At 42.6% G+C, this 27,105-nt stretch overlaps 1 protein-coding gene across 1 annotated transcript; it reads left to right on the forward strand.

The window, feature by feature from the left end:
* Positions 1-112: 112 nt before the first annotated feature.
* On the forward strand, positions 113-27,105 carry SNX1 (sorting nexin 1). The gene is made up of 11 exons (XM_087388238.1): positions 113-260; positions 356-490; positions 3,265-3,400; positions 3,531-3,670; positions 3,799-3,873; positions 21,360-21,519; positions 21,653-21,786; positions 25,148-25,216; positions 26,299-26,378; positions 26,490-26,550; positions 26,650-27,105. The coding sequence occupies exons 1-11, from the start codon at positions 249-251 to the stop codon at positions 26,875-26,877; spliced, it is 1,230 nt and encodes a 409-aa protein (XP_087244364.1). The 5' UTR covers positions 113-248; the 3' UTR covers positions 26,878-27,105.

The raw sequence follows: 27,105 nt of genomic DNA on the forward strand, positions 1-27,105 counted from the left end.
ACGTGATGAAGTTGATTCAGGTCATTTCCGTCATGGATTAGTAACGAGGGTTGGGTGTGGTGGGCCCCTGAAGTAAACCATGGAAGGTTAAAAAATGAGAGCTGGAAAAAGTGTCTGCCCTGCTGCTGTCTACGAAGAAAAGCTGTTGTGTGGAAAGAAAAGCACGTGCGTGAGAGGAGAGCTCGCCGTTTTGATCGATTCATCGCTTCATCTACTTCCTTGTCCTGCTTCCTGCGCTTCTTGCCATCATGATTACAAGGGTCAGTCCTCCCTCTCGATTTTCGTTAATTATTTGCTCCATTCGCTTCCATTTGCGACTCTGTTTGATTACGTTCATTTTCTGATTGCTTTGCAGCAAAGGAGCTCGCTTGTGGGCGCTGCAGGTCCAACTCCGACCACGGAACCACCCTTTTTGATTGCTTCTGTATCAGATCCGGTCAAACTCGGGAATGGTGTGCAGGCTTACATCTCATACCGCGTCAGCACCAAAGTAAGCTATTATCTATTCACAAATCCTTGCTTTTACAAAGAACGGTAATCTATTAATACCTGATTCGTTTATTGTCGCAGATCACAATGCCATAATTTTGTTGAAGAGTTTCGATTGCCTGTCGTTAGAGAACTTAGGTTTTGACGTTAATTGGTATTGGCAAGGGAGCTTGATTCTTGAAATAACGGGGGCTTGTTGAAAGAAATTAGCAAACTGTCTTGTACACGACGATATGGAAATACACGTTTTTAAGGAGCTCACTTTTAGTTCAAATATTGAATGTAACCTCACTCGTACAGGTCATGTATCTATAAAATATAGTCCGACTCTTACAGGCCGTGTCTCCAAATTGAGGATGAGGTGATTCTCATCTTTGAATTGCTGCTGTTTACTCATATACGACGGAACTCTCATTCTTTTATTCCTGAAATTCCAACCTTTCGGAAAGGATCTAAAAGGTAGAACATGCGTGATATACGTGAAGGGATACATGCATGGGGAATTAAGGTAGAAACGTGCGTGATATACATACGCACATGGGGACTTAAGTACTCTGGTAAAGATGAAGCATAAAGCTGCTCTTAGTTATTGTAAATTAGTTTTTCTTTGGCTGTCTTCTGCTTACTCTGACGAGTCCCAGGAGACATTAATAAACTATTTTAGGTCATTTTAATTCCACCCTCTCCTTTGAGCTCGATACTTTGTCTATTCTCTGATGTCTTTTATCTGTTTGTTTTGTAGGTCTTAGCGTATGGGGTATAAGAAAGAAAGAGAGAAAGATTTAAACATTGGTGGGATGTGGCTAAACAAAAGATACAGTTATAGAAAATGTATAGGAAGGAGTGCCGGTGGCAAAACTTCCAAGAGTTTGAAGATTTACAGTGTGGGACTTAATTGTCTTTAGATGTAGCCGTGAAGCTCCTGATAAGCGCTCTTCTTCCCTGTGTACTGCCAGCTTACCTTCCGTGCTGGTTTACTTTATCTTGGCTGGTTTCATGGCTTTTCATTTTAGTTGTTCTGGACTGAGCTCCTATTACTTGTGCCCTTGAGTTTGTGGGTTTTCCGCGACATTTTATATTTTGTATGCTCTAGATACCAGGGTCAGCGGGGATCCCTTCTTAGCATACAAGATCTACATTAATATTCCATTGAATGCGTGGGGTTCTCTTCTTGCTATTATTGGGATTCTTTCCTAAGCCATGTCTGTATTGTACCACCATTGGACAAACAAGTAATTCTGATTTTTGTAGCATTATTTTGTATGCCATTGTGTTCTTCGATCCCTTTCTTACTGTCTTTAACCTCGTTATCATCTTTGTCTTACTCTTCATAATCTGGCTCTTGGCCTGTGTGAACATGGAAATAAGGTGTGATGGGGGGGTTGTACTACATTTCCTCTATGACCCTTATCCTTTCCCGTTTTCTTGAGATGGCGTGCAAGTAAGGCTTGTTGCTGAAAGAGAAGCTTTGCTGCTGCTGCTAGACGATAACCCTTGCTTGAATGCAAAATTGGAAGACCATCACACAATAGTACTTTCAAGTGGTGGAGGGAACAGGACGCTGCTGCAGGGTTCACATTGACACAGCTACAAAGTATGGACATCACGTAGATATATCCGGTTTGTCTCCATAAAGCTGGGTGGTACTGTCTGTGAAGCGTTTTTGGACGCCTACACATTTTGTGTGCTGCTCCTCGACACACAAAACACTAGCAGATGCCCACAAACAAAACGCCATCTACAAGCCAGCAACCAAGCTCAACTTTTAGCAGGATGGAATCATCTGTTTTTCCTGCAACTCCAACAAATCAGCCCCAACAAAATCCACATACACAGCAGCAAGAAGATCTGGAATGCAATTGGCATTCTCCAAGCAGGTATTTTGAATAAGAGTGCTGTGTATTTGTGCATAGCAGGTCCTCTGTGAAGCTCTACTCAGGCCTTGAGTTGTGCAGAGCATGCAACAGCCTGTCCAATATGTACTATAAGGCGGGTGCAAATGGGGAAGCTGATAAACAGAAGGCCAGTAACTTTGCAGCTACACTCGCCTCCCCGCCTCCATTGCCTAACACCAGGCATTTTGCTCTTGCTGCAAAAAAGGAGCCTTGAACTGAAAACTAAACTTCAGGGAGAGTCCAAGAGGTCAAAAACAAACTCAACGGCCTAGAAGCAGTTGCAAGGCCACAACTAATTTACAGTTGATTAGCTGATTAGTACAAAAATGGTGGAGATGCAAAAACAAGTAACCGGAGAAGTCAAAAGCACATTGGGTTCACATGCACAAAAGAAATCAAAGAGAGACAAGAGTGCATTGAAAATTAGGACAATAATGAAGAGACATTTGATGGGACCTAGGACGGATTTAGATGGAGAATTTTTACAATCACAAAGAAAGGCAAATAAAGAGGACAAAGAAATCTAAACACCTACTGTGGCGACACATACCGAGATTGATATTGAGGCAATGCTCAGAAAAACAAAAATATGGGTATATCAAAATGTGTGGGTGCACATAGGAATGCATTCCAGGGGTCACACCCAAATGCAAACCCCCATATGGTACCAAGATACAATAGTTCGCTCGTGGGTGTATTGGCGCTTGTATCAACTGTGAATACAAGTGTAAGTACAGCATAAGTGCCGTTTTACAGTCTTCCGATTAGTCAATGCCTGATATTGCTAATGTGTGTGTGAATGATTTTCTGTAGTATTTATGTCTTTGAAATATTTCATTCACAGAAATACATGCTAAAGAACATTTATTCATGAGTGCAGACAAACATGCCAGAGTATCGTGGACCGGAGAAGATAGTGATAAGGCGATATAGTGACTTTGTTTGGCTCCAAGAACGTCTTGCTGAAAAGTACAAAGGCATCTTTATACCACCTCTTCCTGAGAAGAGTGCTGTTGGTAAGTTAGTTCTTATTTTTCAAGCCAACCAGTACACGTTTTGAATCGTGCATTAATCAAATTTTATAGTCCTATGTAGATTCAATTATGATTCAATTATTGTTTCAATTTCATATGTTTGATGATGCAGAGAAGTTTAGGTTCAGTGCTGAGTTTATCGAACTACGGCGGAGGGCACTTGATGTGTTTCTCAATCGCATTGCATCTCATCCACAATTACGCATGAGTGAAGATTTGCGGAATTTTCTACAGGCAGATGAAGAAGTTTGGGTGAAACTTCAAACTATAAAGGACCCCTTTGTTATTTTGGAAGATCTGTGGCTTTCTCTTGTCTGCTGAATTCTAACTTTTGTCGTTTGGCAGATCACTCTATCTAACATGACTGTCTTGTATTACAGGCTACAGAAAGAGCAAGATCACAAGAAGGTAGCGTGTTTCAAAAGAGGCCCGGTGATTTCATGCAAATGTTCAAAGTGAGTATCTATCCACATTCATTTTTCTTCCAAATAAGGGGAGAAAACGGTTTGCAAAAACAAAGCAAGCCTCTTACAACTTTGTCACTGAAACATTTTAGATCAGCTCTTGCAGAAGTACTAGTGCCAGCTATAGAGTTAATTGGAATAAGAGCAGAACAAAACTTGGCTATTCAACAACCAGAATACCCCATTACAAACAAAACAGAGCCAAACTTTTGAAAAGCTCACTAACAGCATCAACCTCCCAATTGTTCTAACTACCAAGGTTAGCATCTTAGTGTTAGGACGCGGTTTAAAAAGCTGTTGAATTGGATATATGGATAAAGCATAAGATAGATGGATAGATACATCGATGTATTCAATTGGCCGAATGGTCATGAGATCTAGAAAACTACATAGGCATTTGGAGTCTTGGACTTCACAAGTGAAGCTAAGTTGCATACTATAAACCTGGACACAAATGTACGTAGTACCGTGTGTAAAGGTTTTGTGCATTGTTCCATAGAAGGTCGAATTTTCTTTGAACATTGGCATTACAGTGGAGGGTGGTTATTTAACTGAATCACTCATGATTTGGTTTTCTTCTGATGTGGATAGAGGGCAGCTTGCCTTGGAAAATTGAGCTCTCCTCTCAAGCATAAATCTAGTAGTTCAACCCAGACTGGGGTCAACGTATACCTTGGCTTGTCTTGTTCCATAGAAGGTCGAATTTTCTTTGAACATTGGCATTACAGTGGAGGAGGGTTATTTAACTGAATCACTCATGATTTGGTTTTCTTCTGATGTGGATAGAGGGCAGCTTGCCTTGGAAAATTGAGCTCTCCTCTCAAGCGTAAATCTAGTAGTTCAACCCAGACTGGGGTCAACGTATACCTTGGCTTGTCTTGTGAGAAATCAGGAAACCAACTCTCAAAATATAGAGGTTGGTTTTTTATTGTCCAAAGGCCTTGATGATGGACTTTAGTAGTTACTTCAGCAGTCTCAAACAAGAAAACATAGTAGTTTCTCTCAGGAACCTTACTTTTGTTACTACTGGTGAGAGTTGTGGTGCCATGAGCTAAAAAATAGAGGCAAGATATGAGTAAAGTTATGAAGGCAAGAGCATGCTGCCCCATGGCAATCCCACATGTGAGCAAGCAAGTGCAAGTATGTACCCCCGTCCTATAAAAGGGGGGTCATTTTCATTCAATAACATAACAAGCTCTCAAGGCTCTTTATGAGTACAGGTCTCAATCTTGTAACCTAACTGAACTTGAGTCTGTGCTTCATTAGTATTGCTCTCCATCATAATGTTTGCTCTTAGAATCCACCCACCTTAGACCAGTTTAGGACCTGCATAGATCCTGAGGCACTCATGTTTTCACATGGGATCAGAGCTTGGTGATGCCTTCCATTGAGGCATTTATGATCTTCTTGCTTCTTATTCAGAGATCGAGTGTTCTTGTGAGGAAGACTTTGTGAATGGTTTTTGAGTTTGAGTGTGTGAGAGTATCGGTTTGAGGGTCATTTTATATTTCTCTTCTTCTTCATCTGCTTATTTCCAGGGCTAAGCTTACTTCAGTAATCTACTCAAGAGCACTTTGGAAGTAGTTCCTTCAGAGGAAGAGCCCATCATGAATGCTAAGAGACCCCTTTGATCTACCTTCAGCTCACTTCAACTTCAAATGGGGCTTGCTTCTGCAAAAAGCTTCGCCTTATAAGCTAATATTATTCCTTGAAGATCTGATTTTGAACGCAAAGTGACTTGCAAGGAGGCTAATAAAACAGGGACTCTCAGTGGCAAGGCACCTACTACAGCCAAGGCAAACAAGAGTGACTGTAAAATGTGCACGAGTTACTGTCAGAGTGCTCGGAATATGCTCGAGCAGAAATGTGAACTGAGAGACAGCAGAATTGCAAAGAGAGAGAGAGAGAGAGAGAGAGTTATATTAACATCTTCGGGAGGCCTACGGGCCTATGAGACAGAGTACAATCAACTAGCTCATACAAGCCGCCTTGGGCTGAAGCAAAGGGCTCGCTAAGGCCCTTGCTGAAAGCGAAGCTAAGCTAATGATCTCAAAAACTCAGAAGCACATTCTCAGAGCTCTCCAGAGACTCCAGTAGATAGTGCGAAAGCTCGGAGGACATATTCGGGAGTCGTGGTATCTCTGCGATAGGAAGCAAAGATGTCACATATCTGTAGCTGTCGAGCTGTCTACTGTCTTGGTAGGGGTCGTGGTCTCTGGGATCTCTGTATCCGATGGGCAGCATCAAGGGTGACACCTCGGGTCGGTCGGTCTCCTCTGAGTAAAGCGGCGATGGGCTGAACCTCTATGGTGTGTGCTCTGGTCCTCGTCTATGATGCCCTATCCTCTGCCCTGCATCGTCTCAGCCCACTGATCCAAGCTGCCCTCATGTCGGCTATCTCCTCATCCTCTACTCTGACGTGTCCCGGAGTTGACTCAAAGGCAGAAAAATCAGACGTGTGTCTATGCTCGATTAGTGTCCCGTGGTGCTGTCTCCTCCTATTGTCTGATCTGGTGTAGTAGAGTCTCCCTGAGCCGCCACATCTCCATCAGAACGAGGCTAACACACATCTGATCATGAAAGTGGATCGATTGGGAGAGGGGTCAGAATCGGTGCCTCTCCTGGTAGAAGCAGTGGTAGCGTCCTCGGATCTCATAATAAGCAAGGCAAATGCATAAAATGTGCTCCTCTGTCTCCACTACTGCCAGTGTGCATAACCTGCAAATCCGCTGCTCTCTAGGTGTGTCTGCGGCCCTCCCTGCCTTGATCCTCAATTTGGTGAGACGAGACTCGCATCTGTCCTATGGCAATCCTCAGCGCATGGGTAACTCGCCTGTCCTCCAGATGCTGGGGCTTGATATCATTTGATACTTTCAGGAAGTGGTCCCGATAAAACTGGATCTTGGTAGGAAACTCCTGGTCCCCTCCCCAAGTCCGTGATGTATATAGCTGATTTTAAGTACTCTCAGACCCTAAAGCTGCTGCTATATTTCAGGCTTTGCAGATTCCTGAATGTATAGACCATCCAAACTTTAGTTTGCACAATGATTATTGTGGTACAATGGCAGAATACTTCTGGTTGAGGACTCAACTTATAAGCTGTTGGTCCTACAGGAATTACATTCATCTCCTATGGCCGGTTATATTGGGCTATTCAAGACATGAAAAGGTCAAGCAAAGCTTTTATTGGAAGGAGCTTTGGATGGATGTCTATGCTTATGTGCAAGGTTGTAAGCCATGTCAACAGAACAGGGAGTTAAACTTAACCCCTTCTGGCCGCCTCCAGCCATTACCTGTCCCTGAAGGTGAGTGGACTTACATAATTATAGACTTTATTACTGGTCTGCCAGTAACTTCTAAGGGCTAGAACAGCATGTTTGTGGTGGCTGATAGGCTGACTAAGGCAGCCCATTTCATTCCCACAAAGACCCAATACTCTGCCTCTATGGTTGCTCAACAGTTGATGGAAAATCTATTCAAGTTACATGGTTTGCCCCAAGAAATTGTAAGTGACCGTGATGCCCATCATTGGTACCCAAACTTCTGAAAATCTGCATCAGCTGAAGAGATAGGGGTACTGCTCAACAAATGGATGCAGGCTGCCACGAATTTTCATCCTCAGGGAGGCCTCTCCACTTGATGTAGTACTCCACGTATGACTTGTTTCTGAGCACATGATGTCTAAACTTTTCAGGAATATATTCAATGAATCCAGCCTCATCCATTGGAGGTAACTCCTCCAACACTTGCTCTGTAGGTTGAGTAGAGAAACATGGAAAACATTATGAATTCTGGTAGTAGATGGAAGCTCCAATTGATAGGCCACTTAACCAAATTTCCTCATCACCTTGTAGGGTCCATAATATCTATGAGCAAGCTTGACATTAGTATTCCCCTTCAGAGATGCATAACGTGACTTGTGGAGTTGTAGAAATACAAAATCACCCTCCTCAAAATGGAGATTCCTCCTGTGTTGATCAGCATTCTCCTTCATCCTGGCTTGAGCGATCATCCTTAACTTGCTGGTTGATAAGGGCCTGGTCAATTATGGTGGATGGTACATGGGCTTTGCAACCAAACATAGCCTCAAAGGGGCTCATCCCAATAGAAGTGTGCTTCGTGCTATTGTAGCAAAACTCAGCTAAATGAAGCCACTTGTCCCATGTAAATTGGGTGTAACAAAAAATATGCCTTAAATATTCTTCCAGCCACCTATTAACTCTCTTAGACTGCCCATGGATTTGAAAAGCTCCTTCCAAAAGTGGTCCATAAACTTTGGCATCAAGCTGATTTACCTTCGCTACTTTTCCCAAGATTGTTCTTAATTTGGGGACAATTTTCTTCGGGAGGGGTGGACTGTAAGGGGGTTTGTTAGTAGCTTTTAAGTTGGCTTTGTATTTTGTTCTAAGAACTCTAGGCTGATGGAATAATGCCACGTGGCAATCTGTGGGTAGCATGCCATAAATAAAGATGTAAAACAACCTGCTCTAATCGTATAAAAGGCATGGTTCTCGCATTTATACTCAGCTTCTAATGAATACACTATTATTCTGCCTCACAAGCAGGAGCTCTAGCTAGCTGAATCTAAAATCGAATTGACCTTTTTTCTGTCCCTGTGCAGCTGTGTAAGTCTAGCCCCTGACTTACTTATCTCTCTCATTTCTAGAGGTACTTTTCTGTCCTTTCCCTAGTACTCTGTGCACTCTAGCAATGCAATTCCTATTCTATTTTACATGATGATATCCTAGCCTAGTCTCTGTTCTAAGATAAACATTACACCTCTAGGCATGTTAGGCTAGCCTAAGATTCTCTTTTCAAGCTAAGGTAGCTGTAGATAGGAGCAGTCTCGTTTCACAGCCATGTTAAGAGCCATCAATCTTGAATTGCTTGGAGCCTACGCTAAAATTTTTTGAGGACTTGACAGATGAAATCAAACTGAAGAATTAATAATGGATCTCAGGTCGCAAAATCTTAACAAAGCCTTTGACTATCTCAAGAAAGCCAGTAGGGGATTGCTGGTCGGACTGAATACCCCTGCTGGGTCGGTCAGTTCAAGAGGGCCTTGAGCCCTATATAGAAGGAGCTGCAAACTAAGATGGAGGTGCTGCCCACCTAGGCTGGCTATCCGGACAGCAAGGTGGAAGGGATCACTGGACAGAGAGTGTACATAAGCTCAGAGGAGCATGTGGGCTTAGAGATGTAGAGGTGCTAGGAGATTACATTTTGGTAAGATTGGAGGACCACGGTTTGGTGGGACTCCGCATCTCCTTGTGTATTGTGTCCAGTTTGTGGACGGACGGAAATATATATGTGCTGCTTCTATATTTGTCTTGGATGTACTCTCTATTCTGGCTTGCACACACACATCTATGGTTGTGAAGTATAAGAAGTTCGATTCCATAGTGAAACAATTCCGCATGTAATTCCTGAGCTCATCTATCAGTCTTCCGCTGCCGGATACCCTCTAGTGGGATTTCATTTTCTAACATGGTATCAGAGCCCTGACAAAAGTTCTCGGGAAGTGGAGCTTGAAGGCAAGGACCTTGGTCAAGGACGACCTTGATTCATTGCTCAGGGGAATTAGCTTCCATTTTTGAAGGATTGTATCCTCGGAGGGAGGCTCAGGTTCAGGCAGGTGTACGCACTCTAAACCCCTTACCTCTTTTAGTTCATTATCATGGCCAATAGATATTAGATTCCTAATTTTGGTGAGACGGGCAGGCTTGATGGGACGAATTACCAATTATGGAAAATGAAGGTTCTGGCCACTTAGTGCAAAGAGAGTTGTGGGGGATTGCGATGGGGACTGAGGTGTCACCTCAAGCCACCGTGACTATCCTAGTTACATCAACTACGGCAGCAGTGGTAACACCATCGGACCTTGTTTTAGTGAGAGTATGGCAAATCTGAGATGTGGAAGCCTTGGCTATCATTGTGGGTATGGTGGCATATATGGTGCTTCCTCACATATAGATGTGAACTCTTCTTTTGAGCCCTGGACAACATTGAGGGACATGTATGAGCTCAACAACGGGGCGAGAATCTTCGACCTCGAGACGAGCTATACGGCATAAGCATGGATGAAGGGGCATCGGTACAGGAACACATCACAAGATAAAGGTGATGCAGGATCAGCTAGCGGCAGTTGGTCAAAGGATGAGCTCGACCATCTATTGTTGGGAGAAAGGGCTTCTATGTGGGTGCGCCCGCCCAAAGAGAGGTGTAGCATTTTCATCCTTTCTCAGTGTATTTCTGTAGGTTAGGAGGGGGTTTAGTCAAGGTATATGCTAGTGTGAGTGCCTCAGTGACCAGGCCTAGTTGAGGCTGCTTCAGGACCTGGTTTGAGGCTGGTTCTGGGCCTAGTTTGAGGCCTACTTCGGGCTGTTTTGGCATCCTGACCAGGTCAAGTTAACCGACCAGACCAGGTTGGTTGGGTCGGCCAGGTCAGCAGACCTTGTCAGCCACATCAGCAAACACCCTGCCTGTAGGGCCATTTGGCCGTGGTCTTGTTGTTGTGGTGGAGTAGTCTACAGACCACCCGTGAGCTCTCTGAGGTGCAATTCTACCTTGGTTTTGTTCTCTTTTGGGAGTGCTGCAGTCACTTGGAGCAACAAGAAACAGCCTACAGTTGCCTTGTCGAGCACAGAGGTTGAGTACAGGGGTGCAGCAATGGCTGCATGTGAGGTAGCTTGGTTGCATAAGCTACTTTATGATATGCATCAGTCTACAGATGGGCCAGTTGTCATTTATTGTGACAACATGAGGAGTATACACTTGGCAAATAACCCAATCTATCATGCTAGAACAAAGCACATTGAGGTGCATTATCACTATGTGTGGGGGAAGGTTCTAGTAGGTTTTATTGATTCTGGTTGTATCGAGGACGAGATTCTAGGTCAGTGATAGGGTCAGATCTTGCGGGATCGTGTCATTTGGTATCAGAGCCGTCACATCACGATTGAATTCAATGCGAGGTATGCAGAAAAGATGTCTTCCAGGTACGCTTTTTGAGATTGCTTCTGCAAATCTGAATTTTCGCTCATGTATGGGCTGAATTGTTGGCTGATGATGTGCGCTCATGATTGAGAGATTTGTGGAAGAAATAGAAGTCCATATGAGATTATCTGGTACTCTGCTGCGTGGGCTTTTTCAGCTTGATCTTTTTGAGAAAAGAGCAGCCCATGCTCTTGCAGTTTCTACTCCTACTGTTGCCATGCAGAATGCAAAATTATGGCATGCCCGATACGGCCACATGCATTACAACAGCTTGATGACACTTCAGAAGCACTCTATGGTTGATGCATTGCCATCTCTTGAGATACCTCCTCCACATGCCTGTGAAGGGTGCATTTTAGGCAAGATGCATAGATTCCCCTTCAAAAAGGATGGTTCAGTTAAAGCTGTCCGCAAATTACAGCTTATACACAGTGATGTCTATGGTCCCATGAGGACTCCATCATTGGGTGGTCATCTCTACTTTGTTACTTTTATTGATGATTACTCCAATTTCACTTGGGTCTTTGGGCTGAAGCGCAAATCAGAAGTGTTCATGGTGTTTAAACACTTTTCAGCCATGCTTGAAAATGAAACTGGACTCAAGATACAGACATTGCGCACAGATAGAGGTGGGGAATACTTGTCTGTAGATTTTGATGCTTTTCTGAAAGGCAAGGGTATTGTCATAGTTGCACGAAACGCCTGTTTCGTGGGCAGAAACGGAAACGCGCCGTTTCGTAAACCCTGTTTTTTCCCCTAACCCTAAAAACGGGATTTCGGCCGCCTCTCTTCGTCTTTCACCGCCTCCCTCCCATTCCACTCCTCTTGTGCATCCTTGCTCCTCTCTCCACCTTCTTCAAGCTCTCTCCATCCCATCCTTTGCTCTTGAACCCACCGTCACCTCCATCCTTCTCTGAGCTCTCTCCATCCTCTTCATCCTTTGCTCCATCTTCTCCATCCTGCAAGCTGCAGCCTGCAGCTTGGCAGCCTGCTCTCCTGACTCCATCCCTCCATCCTTCTTCTCTCCATCCTCTCTTTAATCTTACCTTCTACCTCTCCATCCTCCTTCACTTCTACCTCTCCATCCTCTCCATCCTCTTTTACCTCTATCTCTCCATCCTCCTTCTACGGTCTACCTCCCATCCTTTCTCACGAGTCACTTGTGACCTCTCCATCCTCCTTCTCACCTCTCCATTCTCCTCAATGCCGAGAGATGCTTATTGGGTCCATGTCTCCCTCCTGGATAGTTATAAAGGAGGCGGTAGCTCCAAGAAGTGGAGATGCAACTATTGCGGCATAAGCAAGACGGGGTCTGTCACACGGGTGAAAGACCATCTAGCAGGTGTTCCCAGCAAGGATGTAGGACCTTGTGAGTTCGTGCCTACTGCAGTGAAAGGTGGCCTTACAGAATGGAAGCGTGCGCGTATGGCAGCCTTGGCTGCAAAAAGTGGAGGACAAGGGCTGCAAGATGAAGAAGAGGTTGCTGACACACCATTGGATGATGCCAGCACATTGGGTTCTGCAAAGAGAAGTAGAGGGGCATCAACTACATCGAGCGCGGGTCCTAGTGCCACAAGAACACCCTTGCCACATGGATCAATTAGTGTGGATGCTAGTGCGGGGAAAAGAGGATCACTGCAAAGGTCTAGCATTCAAGCACGCTTGCAAAAGCAAGCAGTGAAGGAGGCCACTAGTGAGCTCACAAAGCTCTTCATACAATGTGCAATACCCTTTCATGTGGCGAAGACTACACGATGGAGGAAGGCCATGAGAGCCGTAAGCCGCATTGGGTATGAATGGGAAGGGCCTACATATGAGGCCTTGCGGACAAGAGAGCTAATAAGAGAGAGGGAATGTGTGGAAGACCAAATGAAGCCCTTGAAAGAGACTTGGAAAAAATATGGATGCACACTCTTATGCGATGGATGGTCAGATGCACGCAAGAGGAATGTGTACAATATTTTAGTGTCTTCTTGCAAGGGAACCATGTTCTTGAGAGCCATAGACGCTTCCACTGCAGGTACAGTGATTACAGGGCTGTATATTTGGGAGCATTTACGGGCAGCCATTATGGAGATAGGTGTTGAGTATGTGGTGCAGGTGGTGACAGATAATGGCAGCAATTGTGTGTCAATGGGTGCCATGTTAGAAGATGAGTTCCCTAAGATTGTGTGGACACCCTGTGCCTCACATTGCCTTGATCTTTTGATCAAGGACCTAGGGAAGATACCTTGGGATTGATGCCATCTTCTCCACAGCCCGCAGTATTGTGAAGTTTGTCACGAAGAGACCCAAAGTCCTCAGCATCTATCGGGCTTACAGTGACCTTGAGCTATTGAAACCTCCAGCCACAAGGTTTGCTTACATGTTCATAGTGGTGGAGAGGCTTGTGCGAGTGCGCCAGGGCTTGTTGCGCACGGTTGTGTCTCGGGAGTGGGGAGATTGGGATGATAGAGGCCAAGCAAAGTCTATCAAATTTTTTCGCATGATCATGGATGAGTCTTGGTGGAATCAGGCGGAGGCATTAATCAAATCGATTAATCCTATCTACACGGTGCTTCGCATCACAGACATGGAGGGAAGCACATTAGGGCTCTTGTACGAGTTTATGGACAAGATTGGAGAGGCCCTCAACAGAAACACTTCCCTATCGCCTGATAAGTAAGACTTTTTACTTTTGTAATATGTATAATTATTGCAATTACTAAATGGCAATTTGTTATCATGAAGCTTGGAATTTTCAGATATATATTATGTATGTACTATTATCTATAGTCTATGAATTTTGCATGCATAATGCATTCTAATTTCTTGTGGTATGATTTAGGGTTGAGTCCATCCGTGCTATATGGAATAAGCGGTGGAATTGGTTCCACCGCCCAATCCATGCGGTGGCACATGTATTGCATCCGCTCTGGCGCAGTCAAGAGCAATATGAGAATGACGAGTTGGAGGAGGGGATGCAACAGTATCTACAAAATTGGACGGGTGGTGACTTGGAGATGCAACGAAGACTGGAGGATGAACTTCTATTGTTCCGCAATCACAGCCTCTCCTTTGGTCGACCTACGGCTAGGCTCCGAGAGACACAGTTGCAACCTGTCTCCTGGTGGAAGAAATATGGCAACTGTACTCCTACTTTGGTAAGAGTCTAAGAGACAAGTTCCAACGCCACTAGTTGGAGCTTAGTCGTTAAGTAATTTGAAGTTTTATCTACTACAAATATGTTTAAAGTTATCAAGTTCCTGATACTTATCTCGGCTTAATTGGCTTATGGCAGAAACGCCTTGCTATACGTGTTCTCTCACAGGACTGCAGTTCCGGTCCTTGTGAGAGGAACTGGAGCACTTGGGCCCTCTTTCACACAAAGAAGAGAAACAGATTGAGCACGGCTCAATTGGAGCGGTTCAACCTCCGTCTCCTTGAGTTCACCGCCGGCTGCCCCGAACCTCGCCAAGTGAATGTAGACAAGGTGGACGTGGAGAAGATGAAGGTCATACCAGATATCCCACGGGAGGAGCTGGACATATACACCATGTTGTATGAGGAGCTGTCAGCACCAGCACACCACACACGATCATACACTCAACCATCTGGAGATGGTGCTAGTACTTCAGTTGCACCTGATGGTCCTGATCTTGATGTTGATGATTCTTCTTCAGACAGTGACACAGATGCCTCGAACTTATCTGAGGACGCAGAGGATGACGATGACGAGGAGTCCATGGATGATGCAGATGATCAGTAGTCCTGCTGCTTTTTTTTATATCATCCATGAGTGCTTTTATTTTGAGTCTTGCATGACTCATGAGTCATGAGTCATGATCATGAAATTTGTGTATCATGAATCATGATCATCTATGGAGTCTGGACATTGAATACTTTCAAGTTTCAAGTTTCAAGTTTCAACTTGTGTGCTAAGTTTAAACTTTTAAGTACTTCAAACTTCTAAATTTCAGATTCTTGTAATGCCAAACTTGTTAGTCATGACTCATGATACATGTTGATTTTAGATTATTGAAGCATCATTCAAGAATTTAGAATCATAGAGGCATGAATCATGAATGATGCATTGATGCTTGAAGCTTCAGCCTTCAAGTATAGATAATTGTAATTTGTATTATGTATGATTTGCACCATATTGATAATTTTATTATGTATAAAAAATAAATTTTTATACATAAATTGTATCATATTGCCGTTTCTTCCGTTTCCGTTTCGGCGGGGCCCGAAAACTCCGTTTCTTCCGTTTCTTCCGTTTCTTCCGCTTCTTCCGCTTCCGCTTCGGCTGGTAACTATGGGTATTGTGCATCAGCTCACAGTGAGACTGACCCCTCAGCAAAATGGCAAAGCCGAGAGGAAAAATAGAACTCTTATGGAGATGGACAGAGGTATGCTGAAAAGCAAACACATGCCTCACAAATTCTGGCTTGAAGGTCTGATGTGTGCCAACTACATCTTAAATCGGGCTCCCCTTAAGGCTTTGAAAACAAAAACTCTCTATGAGGTCTGGAATGGGAAAAAGCCTTCAGTGGATCATTTCCGAGTCTTTGGATGCCTTGCATATGCTCATGTGCCAGTTGAATTTCGGCATAAGTTGTTAGATAAGGCAATTAAGTGCATATTTGTTGGGTACAGTGCAGAAAGCAAGGGGTACCGTCTCTACAATCTTGCTACACGCAAGATCATTGTCAGTAGAGATGTGATATTTGCAGAAAATTCAGCTCACACTCAAGCTGAATTTCATATGCCTTCTTCTTCAGAGGATGTTTTTGAGGGGTTACTACCCATTGCTTTGGGTTCCCCTGCTGATATTTCTGATGCAAATCAGAATTTGCAGCCACCTCCCGATGCTCTAGTTCAGCCACAAGATGTCTTGCCACCTCCATAGGCAGTGGAACAGGTGGTTCAGCAAGAAATTGCAGACATACATGCAGCAAAAACAGTCCCAAACTGGCTGTTATAGACTCTCAGGGAGAGTAAGATTGATGCTCCATTACCTGGCAGGACTCGCAGTGCAGCAAGGCACATGGAAGGTGCTAATTCAGTGGAATCAGCATATGCAGGTACTCTTCTCGATGATGAGGAGCCTGCAACATTCGAAGAAGCAAAGGACAATGTGTATTGGATGAATACCATGCACGATGAGTTGCAGTCCATTAAGAAAAATCAGACTTGGGATGTCGTAGACTTGCCACCAGGTAAACATGCCATTGGTACACGATGGGTTTTCAGGTGAAACGGAAGCCAGATGGCTCCATTGACAGATACAAGGCAAGGCTGGTTGCTAAAGGCTATGCTTAGAAAAAGGGCATAGATTATGAGGAGACTTTTGCTCCTACATCCCGGATGACTACCATCCGATCTGTTATTGCAATGGCTGCACATTTTGAGTGGAATGTTCATAAGTTGGACATTAAAAAAGCCTTCCTAAATGGAGACTTGTTGGAAGAGGTTTATGTCAAACAACCTCCAGGCTTTGAAATTACAGCAGATGCACTTCAGGTATGCAAGCTCAATAAAGCTTTGTATGGGCTGAAACAGGCCCCTCGTGCATGGTATGCCAAGATTCATGCCTTTTTGACTAGGAAGGGGCTGCACAATAGTCCTACTGAGAGCACCCTCTACATCAAGATGGATGGGGGGGGAATTTTAGTCATCCTTCTTTATGTCGATGACTTACTGCTCACAGGGTCCAATGAAGATAATATTACAGATTTCAAAGCTGATTTGCAGACCACTTTTGACATGTCAGATTTGGGGCTGCTTGACTTTTATTTGGGGATCCAGTTCTCTCAAGAGAGACGTGGCACTGTTATGTCTCAGTCCAAGTATGTGCAGAAACTCTTGGACAGATTTAACATGCATGATTGTAAGCCCATAGCCACTCCCGTGGAGCCGGGACTGAAACTCACAATGCATGATGTAGGAGAATCAGTTGATGCCACATCTTACAGTCAGGCTGTTGGATGCCTCATATATCTCTGCAACACTAGACCTGATATTCAGTTTGCAGTATCTCAGGTGAGCAGGTATATGCACAGCCCAAAAACTATGCATTAGCAGGCAGTTAAGCGCATCTTCCGTTATTTGCAGGGCACGAAGTCTTTTGGCTTGTTATTTCCCAGGGGGGGTGACTTGCAGATGCATGCCTACAGTGATTCAGATTGGGCTGGTGATTATGATACTAGGCAGTCCACTAGTGGCAATTGTTTCTTTTTGGGTAAATCTTGCATTTCCTGGCTGAGCAAGAAACAATCTACAGTGGCTACCTCATCATGTGAAGCTGAGTACAGGGCAGCTTTCACAGCAACAGTTGAATGTGTCTGGCTGCGACGTCTATTTGTTGATCTTCATCTGTCATTGGAGGGTCCTTGTTCAATTCTCATTGATACTCAGAGTGCCATTGCAGTGGCAAAGAATCGAGTGTTTCATGCTCGCACGAAGCACATTGAGGTTCACTATCACTACGTCAAAGAGAAGTTGCATGCAGGAGAGATCAGTATGATCTTTGTGTCCACACATGACAATGTTGCAGATATTTTCACCAAAGCATTACCACGTGAAAAGTTTGAGGCATTTCGCAGTGCCCTGAACTTATATCTGTTTGGTGATTAATCATCCTTGTACATGACATTGGCACTGCAGGGGGGTGTTAGAATTATAGATATAATTCAGCTAAGCTAGTTAGGGGCACTTTTCCCTCTTTAAGAGGTTTTTCTCCCTAACCGCAGTTAGTCCACTAACTATGGTTAGTGACTACTAAGGTTTTGTCATTAGGACAAAACCTTATCTTTCACTCTTTCAGTTGTACTCTCACACTCTTCTATTGCAACTAAGCTTTCAAGCTTTCAGCTCTCAGCTCACTCTCTTGCTCTCTCTCTCTCTCTCCCCCCAAAACTTTCACCTTCTTCCCTGATTCCACGCAACAACATATTCTCTTTTGCTAGTGTGAAGAGCACGTGTTTGGACACAGTTGTTTTTCTTCTAGTCCCTCTCCCGTGCGAGATATTTTCCAGCCATGGAAGGACATCAAAGTAATGAGACACCTAGTTGGATTACTGTTTTATTGAGATGGAGGACGAGGCTACATCGGAGAAATTCCTCGTAGACCTCATGACCTGCTACGAGAGATGGATTCCTTGATGGATGAACTCTGGGCAGCTCTTCACTACTATAAAACCCCTCAGTACCAGAAATATATTGAAGAAGGCTCATGTTGTTCTAAATGTAGACAGCTTGTTTTAGAGTCTTTATACTGCTTCCGTGCTATTGAGAAGCAATGAAGAGGTTGAAATCCTTAGTTTTGACCGACACCCAATTGTTTTTTGGCTCGACTGGATCTTTTGAACCACGTTTTGGTTCAAGAAGCTCCCCAATTTTGTATGAATTATAAACTGTCTTGTTATTAAATTGACCAGGTTTTGGTTAATTTGGTTATGATTTGTAACTAGTGGCATCTATAATTTGATGGGTTCAAATTATATAACGTGTACTTTTGTTCCATATATCTTGAAGTTTTTTAGATATATAGTACATTGATGGTGCCCGTGTATTTGTTACATATTAGCCCGGATTTAACAAAGGCAATTGGATTTCCCTTTCTCGAATCTTGGTGCGTAGATTCCTGTTTGGTTTCTATTTGAAGTTTTGATCTCGATGTGATTGTGAGTTATGGCGTTTCTTCGAGTTAGGACATGTGAAGGTTCTTATTGATTAGACTAGGATGAGTCTTGTTGGATACTTTCTTTGAATCATGTCGAAAGGCGCGGTAATTCTGATTCTCACTCTTTTAGCCCGAGGTCATGGATAGTCAGGATTCAAGAGTTGTTAGGGATGCTACCTACTGTGTTTTCTTCTTTGACCTATTGGTTGGGGTATTGTAACACAAGGGGGTGATATAATCACATTAAGAAAAGGATTGAGAACGGATTTGCCACCCTGACTCAATCTGGGATCATCTGAGTTGAAGAGGGATTGGCTACCTGATTTACTCATATTGTCCATCGACTTTTTTATTTGCAGTATACTTTGGTGGTATGGGAGACTAAGGTATGTTACATTTAAGATTCTCTGATGTGGTGGTATAATCCGGCTGAACTGAATTGGGGGCAACCTGAATAGATTTTTTTTTCTAACGAGGGCTGACTAAGATTCTTTACCTTGAGAGAAGCCATGTATTTTTTGGGTTCAACCCTGGAGCTCCATAGTCTAGACACAATCTCAAGGAGGGTTACCGCATCTCTTCTGATGATGGTCTGTCAGTGCCTTGTTTGGAGCTTGATGTTCTTAGATAAGAGATCCTTAGAACTGGATACCCTGTGATCGGAGCGGTTTATTGTGCACAAGTTTATACAGGATATTCGATAGTGGATCTTGTTTTAAGAGATTTCGGATTGTATGTTTCCGTAGTCTTTGGATCACATAGGATGTTATTCCTATGATGGTTGACTATATTCATGTCTAGAATAGTACCATTGACTGGATCTAGCCAACCGAATTTTTACTGATTATCCTCATGTAGGGGCATTTCAAGGATAGATCAAGGGGACCATATCTTTGGTCAGGATTTTGCCCATTGATACTTCCATGAAGATTCTTCCATCATGAGTTATGAACGGATACCTAATTGTTCTGCGATGGAAAGTCTGTCATGTATTTCAACCCAAGAATTTGAATTACAAGGGTATTCTGTTGAGGGATTTTCTGAATACTAAGTAATTCAGGACATTAGGGTTGATAGAAATTGCAACCCAAAAATTGGCCTTGAGGGGTTTAATTGATGGGGTTGTTCGAACAATGATTCCTCGATCTTAACCTAAGATTTTGAGTTTAAGGATACTCAATAGATAAGGTTGATAGAATCATTTACCTTCGGGTACAGATTTTACCATGCTTGGGTACGGATATGTCAACGGAATTAACTCTGTGGATTCAGGTGTTACTTGATTTCTCGAGAAGATTACTCGACGATATGTAACCTTGTTTAGATTGAGAGATTTACCTTCCTTGGGTTAGTTATTAAAGATTGTGGCTTTGGCCTTAGATTTTCTTTGATTTGAATCTCATGGAAAGTATAGCACAATCAAACTGATAGTCAGAGTATAGTTATTGGCATTGACTCATCTTCACAGAGAGTTTTCGGGCTTTCTAGTGAACTCAGGAGTGAGTTCTTAGAGGAAGGGGAGTATGTCATGTGCATGGTGTACCTAGGGTTGGACAGTAGGTTAACGTGGGTTACGGGATAGCATAGGGCTGGATGGCTATTTTTAGCCGAGATTGCTATATATAGGTTTCCTTCTATATAGAGGGAGGGCTAGTGCTATTGTGTAGATCAGTTGAGCGCTCCTCAACTGATGGATGGGGCTTGGACCCAGGCCGAGACTTTGGCCATCTACATGGCGGATCATAGGTGGTGTATCGAAGGTCCTCTGGACGGGCTCATGTGGTATGGGACGCCTGGGTTAGATACGGGCCTATGGATGAGTCGAGCTGTAGCCCACGTGCTCGGGGGTGGTTGGGAGGATCGAGGCACCTGCGCTATGATTCTGGTTGTATCGAGGACGAGATTCTAGGTTAGTGATAGGGTCAGATCCTGCGGGGTCGTGTCACTTTGACAGAGCATGTTGTACGTGGTTCTCTCTCTCATTAGTTGTATGCCTTGGTTGAGTAAGATGATATCAAGGTATTTCTTTGTGATTTTGTTCGTGTTTGGTGAAAGCTTTTTGCATTCAGCTGAAAAGGAAAAGGAAAAGTCTATTTTTTGCTGTATGAGTTTAGTGACATTTTCCTTGAGGATTTTCCTGATGCTTTACCTCTAGAGAGAGCAGATCATAGGATAGAATTAGTGCTAGGAGCTGTTCGTATTCTTAACGTATCTTATCGTTTAAGTAAGGGCCGCAATTGGTGAATACCTTAGAAAAAGACAAATTCAGCCCACTTGGGCTGCCCCGGTCCTTTAGCTAAAAAGAAATATGGTTCTATGCAATTGTGCTAAACATAGACATTTCTTCGTGTCACAAAGGACAATTGTATGTTCGTTGTGTGGTATCCCAATTTCTCGGAGTAAAAGCCTCATCCAAGCAATATAAGAAACACACCTGTTATAATTTGGAAATAGGAAGATTTAGTTTATCTTTTTTCTTTGGTCATTTTAAAAGCATGAAATTTTAATAAAGATGTAAAGGTGTACCATTTGAAGTAACCATCTTTTCAGAAATTTCATTGTTTATATTTGACACAGTTCTAAAGTTAGATGTTTCTTGTTTCTTTGGTTTGAAATATTTCATCCCAAGTTCTTATACTCTAGCCTACTCCTAGCAAGATTTTATTTTCTTAAAGCTATACTTGTGGATCTTTCTTCTTTGTTACAGCTTGGCTTGGTATCTATGGTGAATACATTGTTCTTAATTTACCGTCGACATCTAGATTTCTTTTTCTCATGAATGTTGAATTGGCGAAATCCTTATGTCTGACATTAGGATGTGCAAACCAAGGTCACTGACATTGTACTTGGGAAAGACAAGCCTGTCGAAGAATCAGACCCAGATTATGAAAAGTTAAAGCACTACGTTTTTGAGCTAGAAGATCACTTAGCAGAGGCTCAAAAACAATCTTTTCGACTAGTGAAACGCCAGAAAGGTATGACTACTATCTTCTATGTTACTTCACCTATAGAGAAACATAGTTTGAACACTCGCATGTTAACGTGAAACAAGTTAGTTCTCTAAGAGGAATGACATACATTTTTAATCCTCTATCATTTGAATTTTAGAGTTGGGTCAAGCACTCTCAGACTTTGGAAAGGCAATCAAAGCTCTAGGCAATTGTGAAGGAGCCAATTTGGGAAGAGCATTTACAGAGCTTGGTTCTCAATCGGAACTTCTTTCTTACAAATTACAAAAGCAGGTGAGTTATTGTGTCATCATGATGGAAACATATTTTTTACACACAAGCATGTAGTTGCACATGCCGTGTGTGCAAGCACACAAGCACAGATGTGCACTTGGAGGAAAGAAATAAATAAAGAAAGAAATGTTTCACATTCAATGAAGGCATGAAATATTGATTGGACTATAAAAACCAGTATCAATTAAACCAAAAGGGGAGTCCTTAAGCATCTACTTGTGATGTACAACACAAATGTCTAACTCAATTTCCTATATATATGGAGTAGCAACAATTAAATTGTATGATCTATCCACGAGCTAGAGATCATCTCAATCATGTGGTGAGAGTATTATACTTCGGTTAGAGATAGAGTTAATCTCACAATTTAGTCTTAAATTCTTTGAAAATAGTTCTTCATTTTTCGTAGACTAATCATCTCTTCTTTGGTTGTATGCCAAGAAAATAGGTAAGCTTCTCTACTATCACATTTTCAAAACCAAATCTTCTTGCTGATATGGTTTTAGAGATCCAATAAACCTATGTTCATTAGCTTGGTTTGGGAAATGGTGTAAGAGGTGCAGAGATGTGATTGATGTATGTTGGGGTAATGCCCTGATAAATTGTAATTATTTCATCAAACACTAGCCTACTTTGGTTCAATAGGATAGCCTACTTTGGTCAAACACCAGCCAGCCTAAGATTGGGTCGGTGATGTATGAGGCTGTGGTGATGGCATAAAGCTTGTGATGGAGCGCTGATGGCTGTCGGTACGTGTGGTCTGTTGTGGTCCCCTAGCTATGGCCTCGCAACAAACAAGTACGACTGCAGCACATGCAGCAGGGCCATAGCCTATTTATAGTCGGTTGGCTTCAGCAGCAGGTCAGCGTCAGTTTACAGACCAGGCGGGTCTGATCTGGTCGGCATGTTCCTGTTCGGTTTTGGGCCTGGTTGGTTTAGTTTGAGTCGGTCCTGTTTGGGGGGGATTCTTGCCCCCTCCACCCCTATAAGTAGGGGAGGTTTGGCACATTCCAGTAGTGCCATTGAACCCTATCTAGGGCAACACAGGAGGTGTGCAGCATCTAGGCTCTCTGTAGATCTCAGCACATAGTCTTGCTCTTGTCTGAACTGTTATCCCATGCTTTGTGGATGGATAAAAGTTTGAGTTCTTCTCTAGACGCTCTCGAATTGTCTTGGAATGGTGGGGAATGGTACCTGGTGATTTGAATTTCTTTGCATGGGCCTCCTTTTTGTGTATCTCGCATATTAATATGATCCATCATCTTCAGATTATTATCCACAATCTATGACATTTCTATGGAATGTCGTTATTGCATGTGGGATGTGAAATTTGTATCAAGTCAAGTTTATATTGACATTTTTCATTGGAGCAAGTTTAAATGTGAAATTGAATTTTAGAGCTGCAAACTGTTTTTTTTCATATTCTGATATATTTCTCTGCCATGTGATGATGTGCGACATGATGCGGCATTTTTGTTCTGGTTTGATGTTCCCTTTTGTCGAAAATGTTCCCATTTTATCAATTGACGTTCTGGGCATAGTTGCACGAAACGGCCGTTTCGTGGCAGGAAACGGAAACGTCGTTTCTTGAAGAAACGCTGTTTCGTAAAACCTGTTTTTGCCCTAGACCCCCAAAATCGCAATTTCGCCGCCTCCCGTCCATTGCACTCCTTCTGTGCATCCTTGCTGCTCTCTCCACCTTCTCTAAGCTCTCTCCATCCCTCCATCCTTTGCTCTTGGACTCTCCATCCCGTTTTCCTCGGACCTCCATCCTTCTCTCTCCATCCTCTTCATCCTCTTCATCCTTCTCTGCAGCATGATGCATCTTGATTCCTAGACTATGTTATTTCTTTTTTTATGATAGTAGATACAATACTTACTACTAAGTATACTTTGGACCTTTGTGCTAGGTGGCAGCTGCTTTTTTTTATATCATCCATGGGTGCTTTTATTTTGAGTCTTGCATGACTCATGAGTCATGATCATGAAATTTGTGGATCATGAATCATGATCATCTATGGAGTCTTATTGGATGCTTTCAAGTTTCAACTTGTGTGCTAAGTTTAAAGTACTTCAAACTTCTAAATTTCAGATTCTTGTAATGCTAAACTTGTTAGTCATGATACATGTTGATTTCAGATTATTGAAGCATCATTCAAGAATTTAGAATCATAGAGGCATGAATGATGCATTGATGCTTGAAGCTTCAAGTATAGATAATTGTATTATGTATGATTTGCACTCTATTGATAATTATATTATGTATAAAAAATAAATTTTTATACATAAATTGTATCATATTGCCGTTTCTTCCGTTTCCGTTTTGGCGGGGGCCGGAAACTCCGTTTCTTCCGTTTCTTCCGTTTCCGTTTCGGCTGGTAACTATGGTTCTGGGAGTGTTCCTAACTATATCCTGGCCTTGCAAGAGCCTGATCTTGCTGGAACCCTCCTCCAATTAGGGGGATGCATTGAAATGTTGATGTAGATTCGACTTATTCCTGCAGATTGGTCCCTGTTCTATCAGAGACATTGGAACAGAAAGTGTGCAGGATAGAGCATGGATGAAATCACTGAGAATTGGCAAAGGATCAACACGACTTGATATTATATGTGTTTTCTTGCAATAGACAATAGGCATCTAGTGCTGCCTACTCCCCTTCCAGATTTTAGGACAAGTGCATTGTGAAGTCACTTTGGAAATATTGGATCTTGTAACTTTTCAAAAGTCTCAAAAATTTGAAACATATAGCAGCATAGCGTGTTTTGTTTGGGAAATTTAAAAGATTTGCTGCTGTGAACACAGATCATGTTATTAAAGGCTAGCCCATCAAGGACATGGTTGCTTCCATCTAAAGGAAGTCTTTTATAAAATAGGTAAGCTAATAATAACTTGCTGCATCAGCGCGCGCATGTGTGTAGATGCCTGTCTATCGTATGCTCTAGGCTCACAAAACATGATGTTCATTTTAAAGGAATGGCATTGAGTTGTTGAAAAGCCAATATAGGGTCATGATATTAATTACAGAGCAAGGATTCACATGAAAGGTTCCATTCCATCTTGGAGTTCAAAGCTGCTGATTAAAATCCGCAGTTAGGAGATGCTGTTTGCTAATTGACTACCTTCTGTATTTTTCGCCAAAGATATAAGTAGTTTCATCTTGCATGTTTAGTGTAGATACCATTTTATCGAAAAAGACCATTTATCATATCTGGTTCTTTCTAGAATTGGCAAATCCAATGTTACAAAGAGAGTCACAGTTTTTTAAAACTAAGAACAGTGAATGCAATATGGCATCTGTAGGTAAAGTCTCCTTCGAAATTGTATTGTACCGCATCTAATGATGGGCTTTTGTAATTGTAGGCTCAAGATCTGATGATGAATTTTGAAGAACCATTAAAGGAGTATGTACGCACTGTGCATTCTATCAAGGTTGCAAAGTCTAACTATTCTAATATATCAACTTTTCAGTCTTTCAATAAAGTTTTTGTTGTGACTGGATTTTGCATGTTTTCCAGCTGTTAGGCATCAGGAAAAACTCTTTTGTTTTATGAAGGAATGACTTTTTGTAGAAGGGTAGTACTTCTAGATGTTGTTCTCCTTTTTAAAGAAAATAATTCTTACAATTATACAAGAAAACACAGAAAATCCTCCTTGGTTGCATAAACGCCAGATTATCTAAGGGACAAAGCAACCCACCCAGTGAGAATAGGAACTTAGGGGTAAAATTGGTCTAGCTATATGCTCTATGTGGCAGGTATAGGGCACATTGGGGGAGTCTTCCACAGCAGGGTTGGGCTGTTATAAGTTATCGGATATTCGAACTGCATGTCATCAACACATGACACCTCCTCAGTGGACGTTGAGAGATATGACATCCATGTGGGGAACATTATAACATGAATGGCAACATTTTTGGCAGAGTGCTAGAAACTTAGTGCACGTCCTCAATGGTATGTTTGTACTTACAACCCAATGTGGTGGGAAGTCATAACATGAATGGAACATACATCATTATGAAGTTTTGCAAGGGGAACCAGGAAGCTAAGATTGGAAAGCACTCCCTGTTTTGGGGGGGGGCTCCAGTTGTGAAATGTACAGAAGTGCCAATTAAAACAGTACAAAGCCCTTGTAAAATATCATGTGGTAACACAAAATACTCAAATATCATAATAAAACAAAACAGCCTCTCAGAGATGCATCAGGTATGAATGCCAGTGAATCCGGATCCTAATGACAGTCAAGAAAATGCCAATTTTCTGATCTGAAGGAAATGTCCTAGTCCTGAGGTTTTAGTGAGGTACATTTGGAAATGCAAGGTCCCCTGAGCCATCACAATGTGTCTGCTTATAGCAAATTTTATTGTCATTGTTACTAACTGTATGCAGTTTACATAGCATATCTGGAAATATCCTTTATATGCTTTGTTTACTTTCTTTGAGGACTTAAACGCCCCCCCCCCCCCTCCCCCGGTGGGGTTTTAAGCGGTTTGTTCAAACTCGATTGCCTTTCAGACTGTGATGACAGATCGGGCGCAAGCATTTAGACAGCAAAGGGAGCTTATGGAGGCAGCCAAGTTAAAAGAGATCAATTTGTAAGAATCTCATCAGTAAAATCTGTCTCTTCCCCCCTTGCCTTGTCTCAGTGTGTGGTGGTTTTAAATCTGAGCTTCTGAGGTTCCTGATCTCTAGTACTTGTGATGCAGAGAAAAATTAAGACTAGTGAGACCTGACAAGGTACCTGAAGCTGAGGCCGATTTCAAGGAGGTTAGTTGGCATTTGACCTGTGTTTTTCACAGGTGTATACTGGATTCTAAAATCTTGTGTATAATGAGGCTAGTGAGGTGGTTTTTGTTTTGTTTGCAGACAAGAATTCAGGGCGAGGAAGCTCGCAAACGCTTTGAAATGATCGTGAAGTTAATGCAGCAAGAGATGGTCCGTTTCCAGGATCAAAGAACTCGGGATTTAAGTGCAGTTTTCTTCGAGTTTGCTCGAACACAAGCACAATTGGCAAATGACACTGCTGATGCATGGCGCACTCTTCTTCCAAAACTTGAAAACTGCTCTCCCCAAAGTTCAGTTATGACAAGGTGACACAAATGGCATGGCTGAAGCGAGCTGACTATTCTTGCTTTCACATAGCAGTTGTAATTGAGACATAAATCTGGTCTAAGTTTACAAGTTTCTGGTATTTTTATTCCATATCGGGCCCTTTTCATGCCCATGGATCTGTTTGCTCATAATGTTGACAAGAATTATGATAGGTGTGGCTGTTCTGCATACATTCTGCTCATGATGATGTCCAAATTGCAATTTAATCAC

Source organism: Dipteris shenzhenensis, chromosome 17 (assembly GCF_047967505.1).
Source record: "Dipteris shenzhenensis isolate YYH24624 ecotype China chromosome 17, Dip_SZ_1.0, whole genome shotgun sequence".
Taxonomy (NCBI): domain Eukaryota; kingdom Viridiplantae; phylum Streptophyta; class Polypodiopsida; order Gleicheniales; family Dipteridaceae; genus Dipteris; species Dipteris shenzhenensis.

Coding starts and splice junctions, on each gene's coding strand:
- SNX1 (XM_087388238.1), top strand. Junction 3,874..21,359: donor ATTTCATGCAAATGTTCAAA/GTGAGTATCTAT, acceptor GTCTGACATTAG/GATGTGCAAACCAAGGTCAC. Junction 26,379..26,489: donor AAGTTAAAAGAGATCAATTT/GTAAGAATCTCA, acceptor CTTGTGATGCAG/AGAAAAATTAAGACTAGTGA.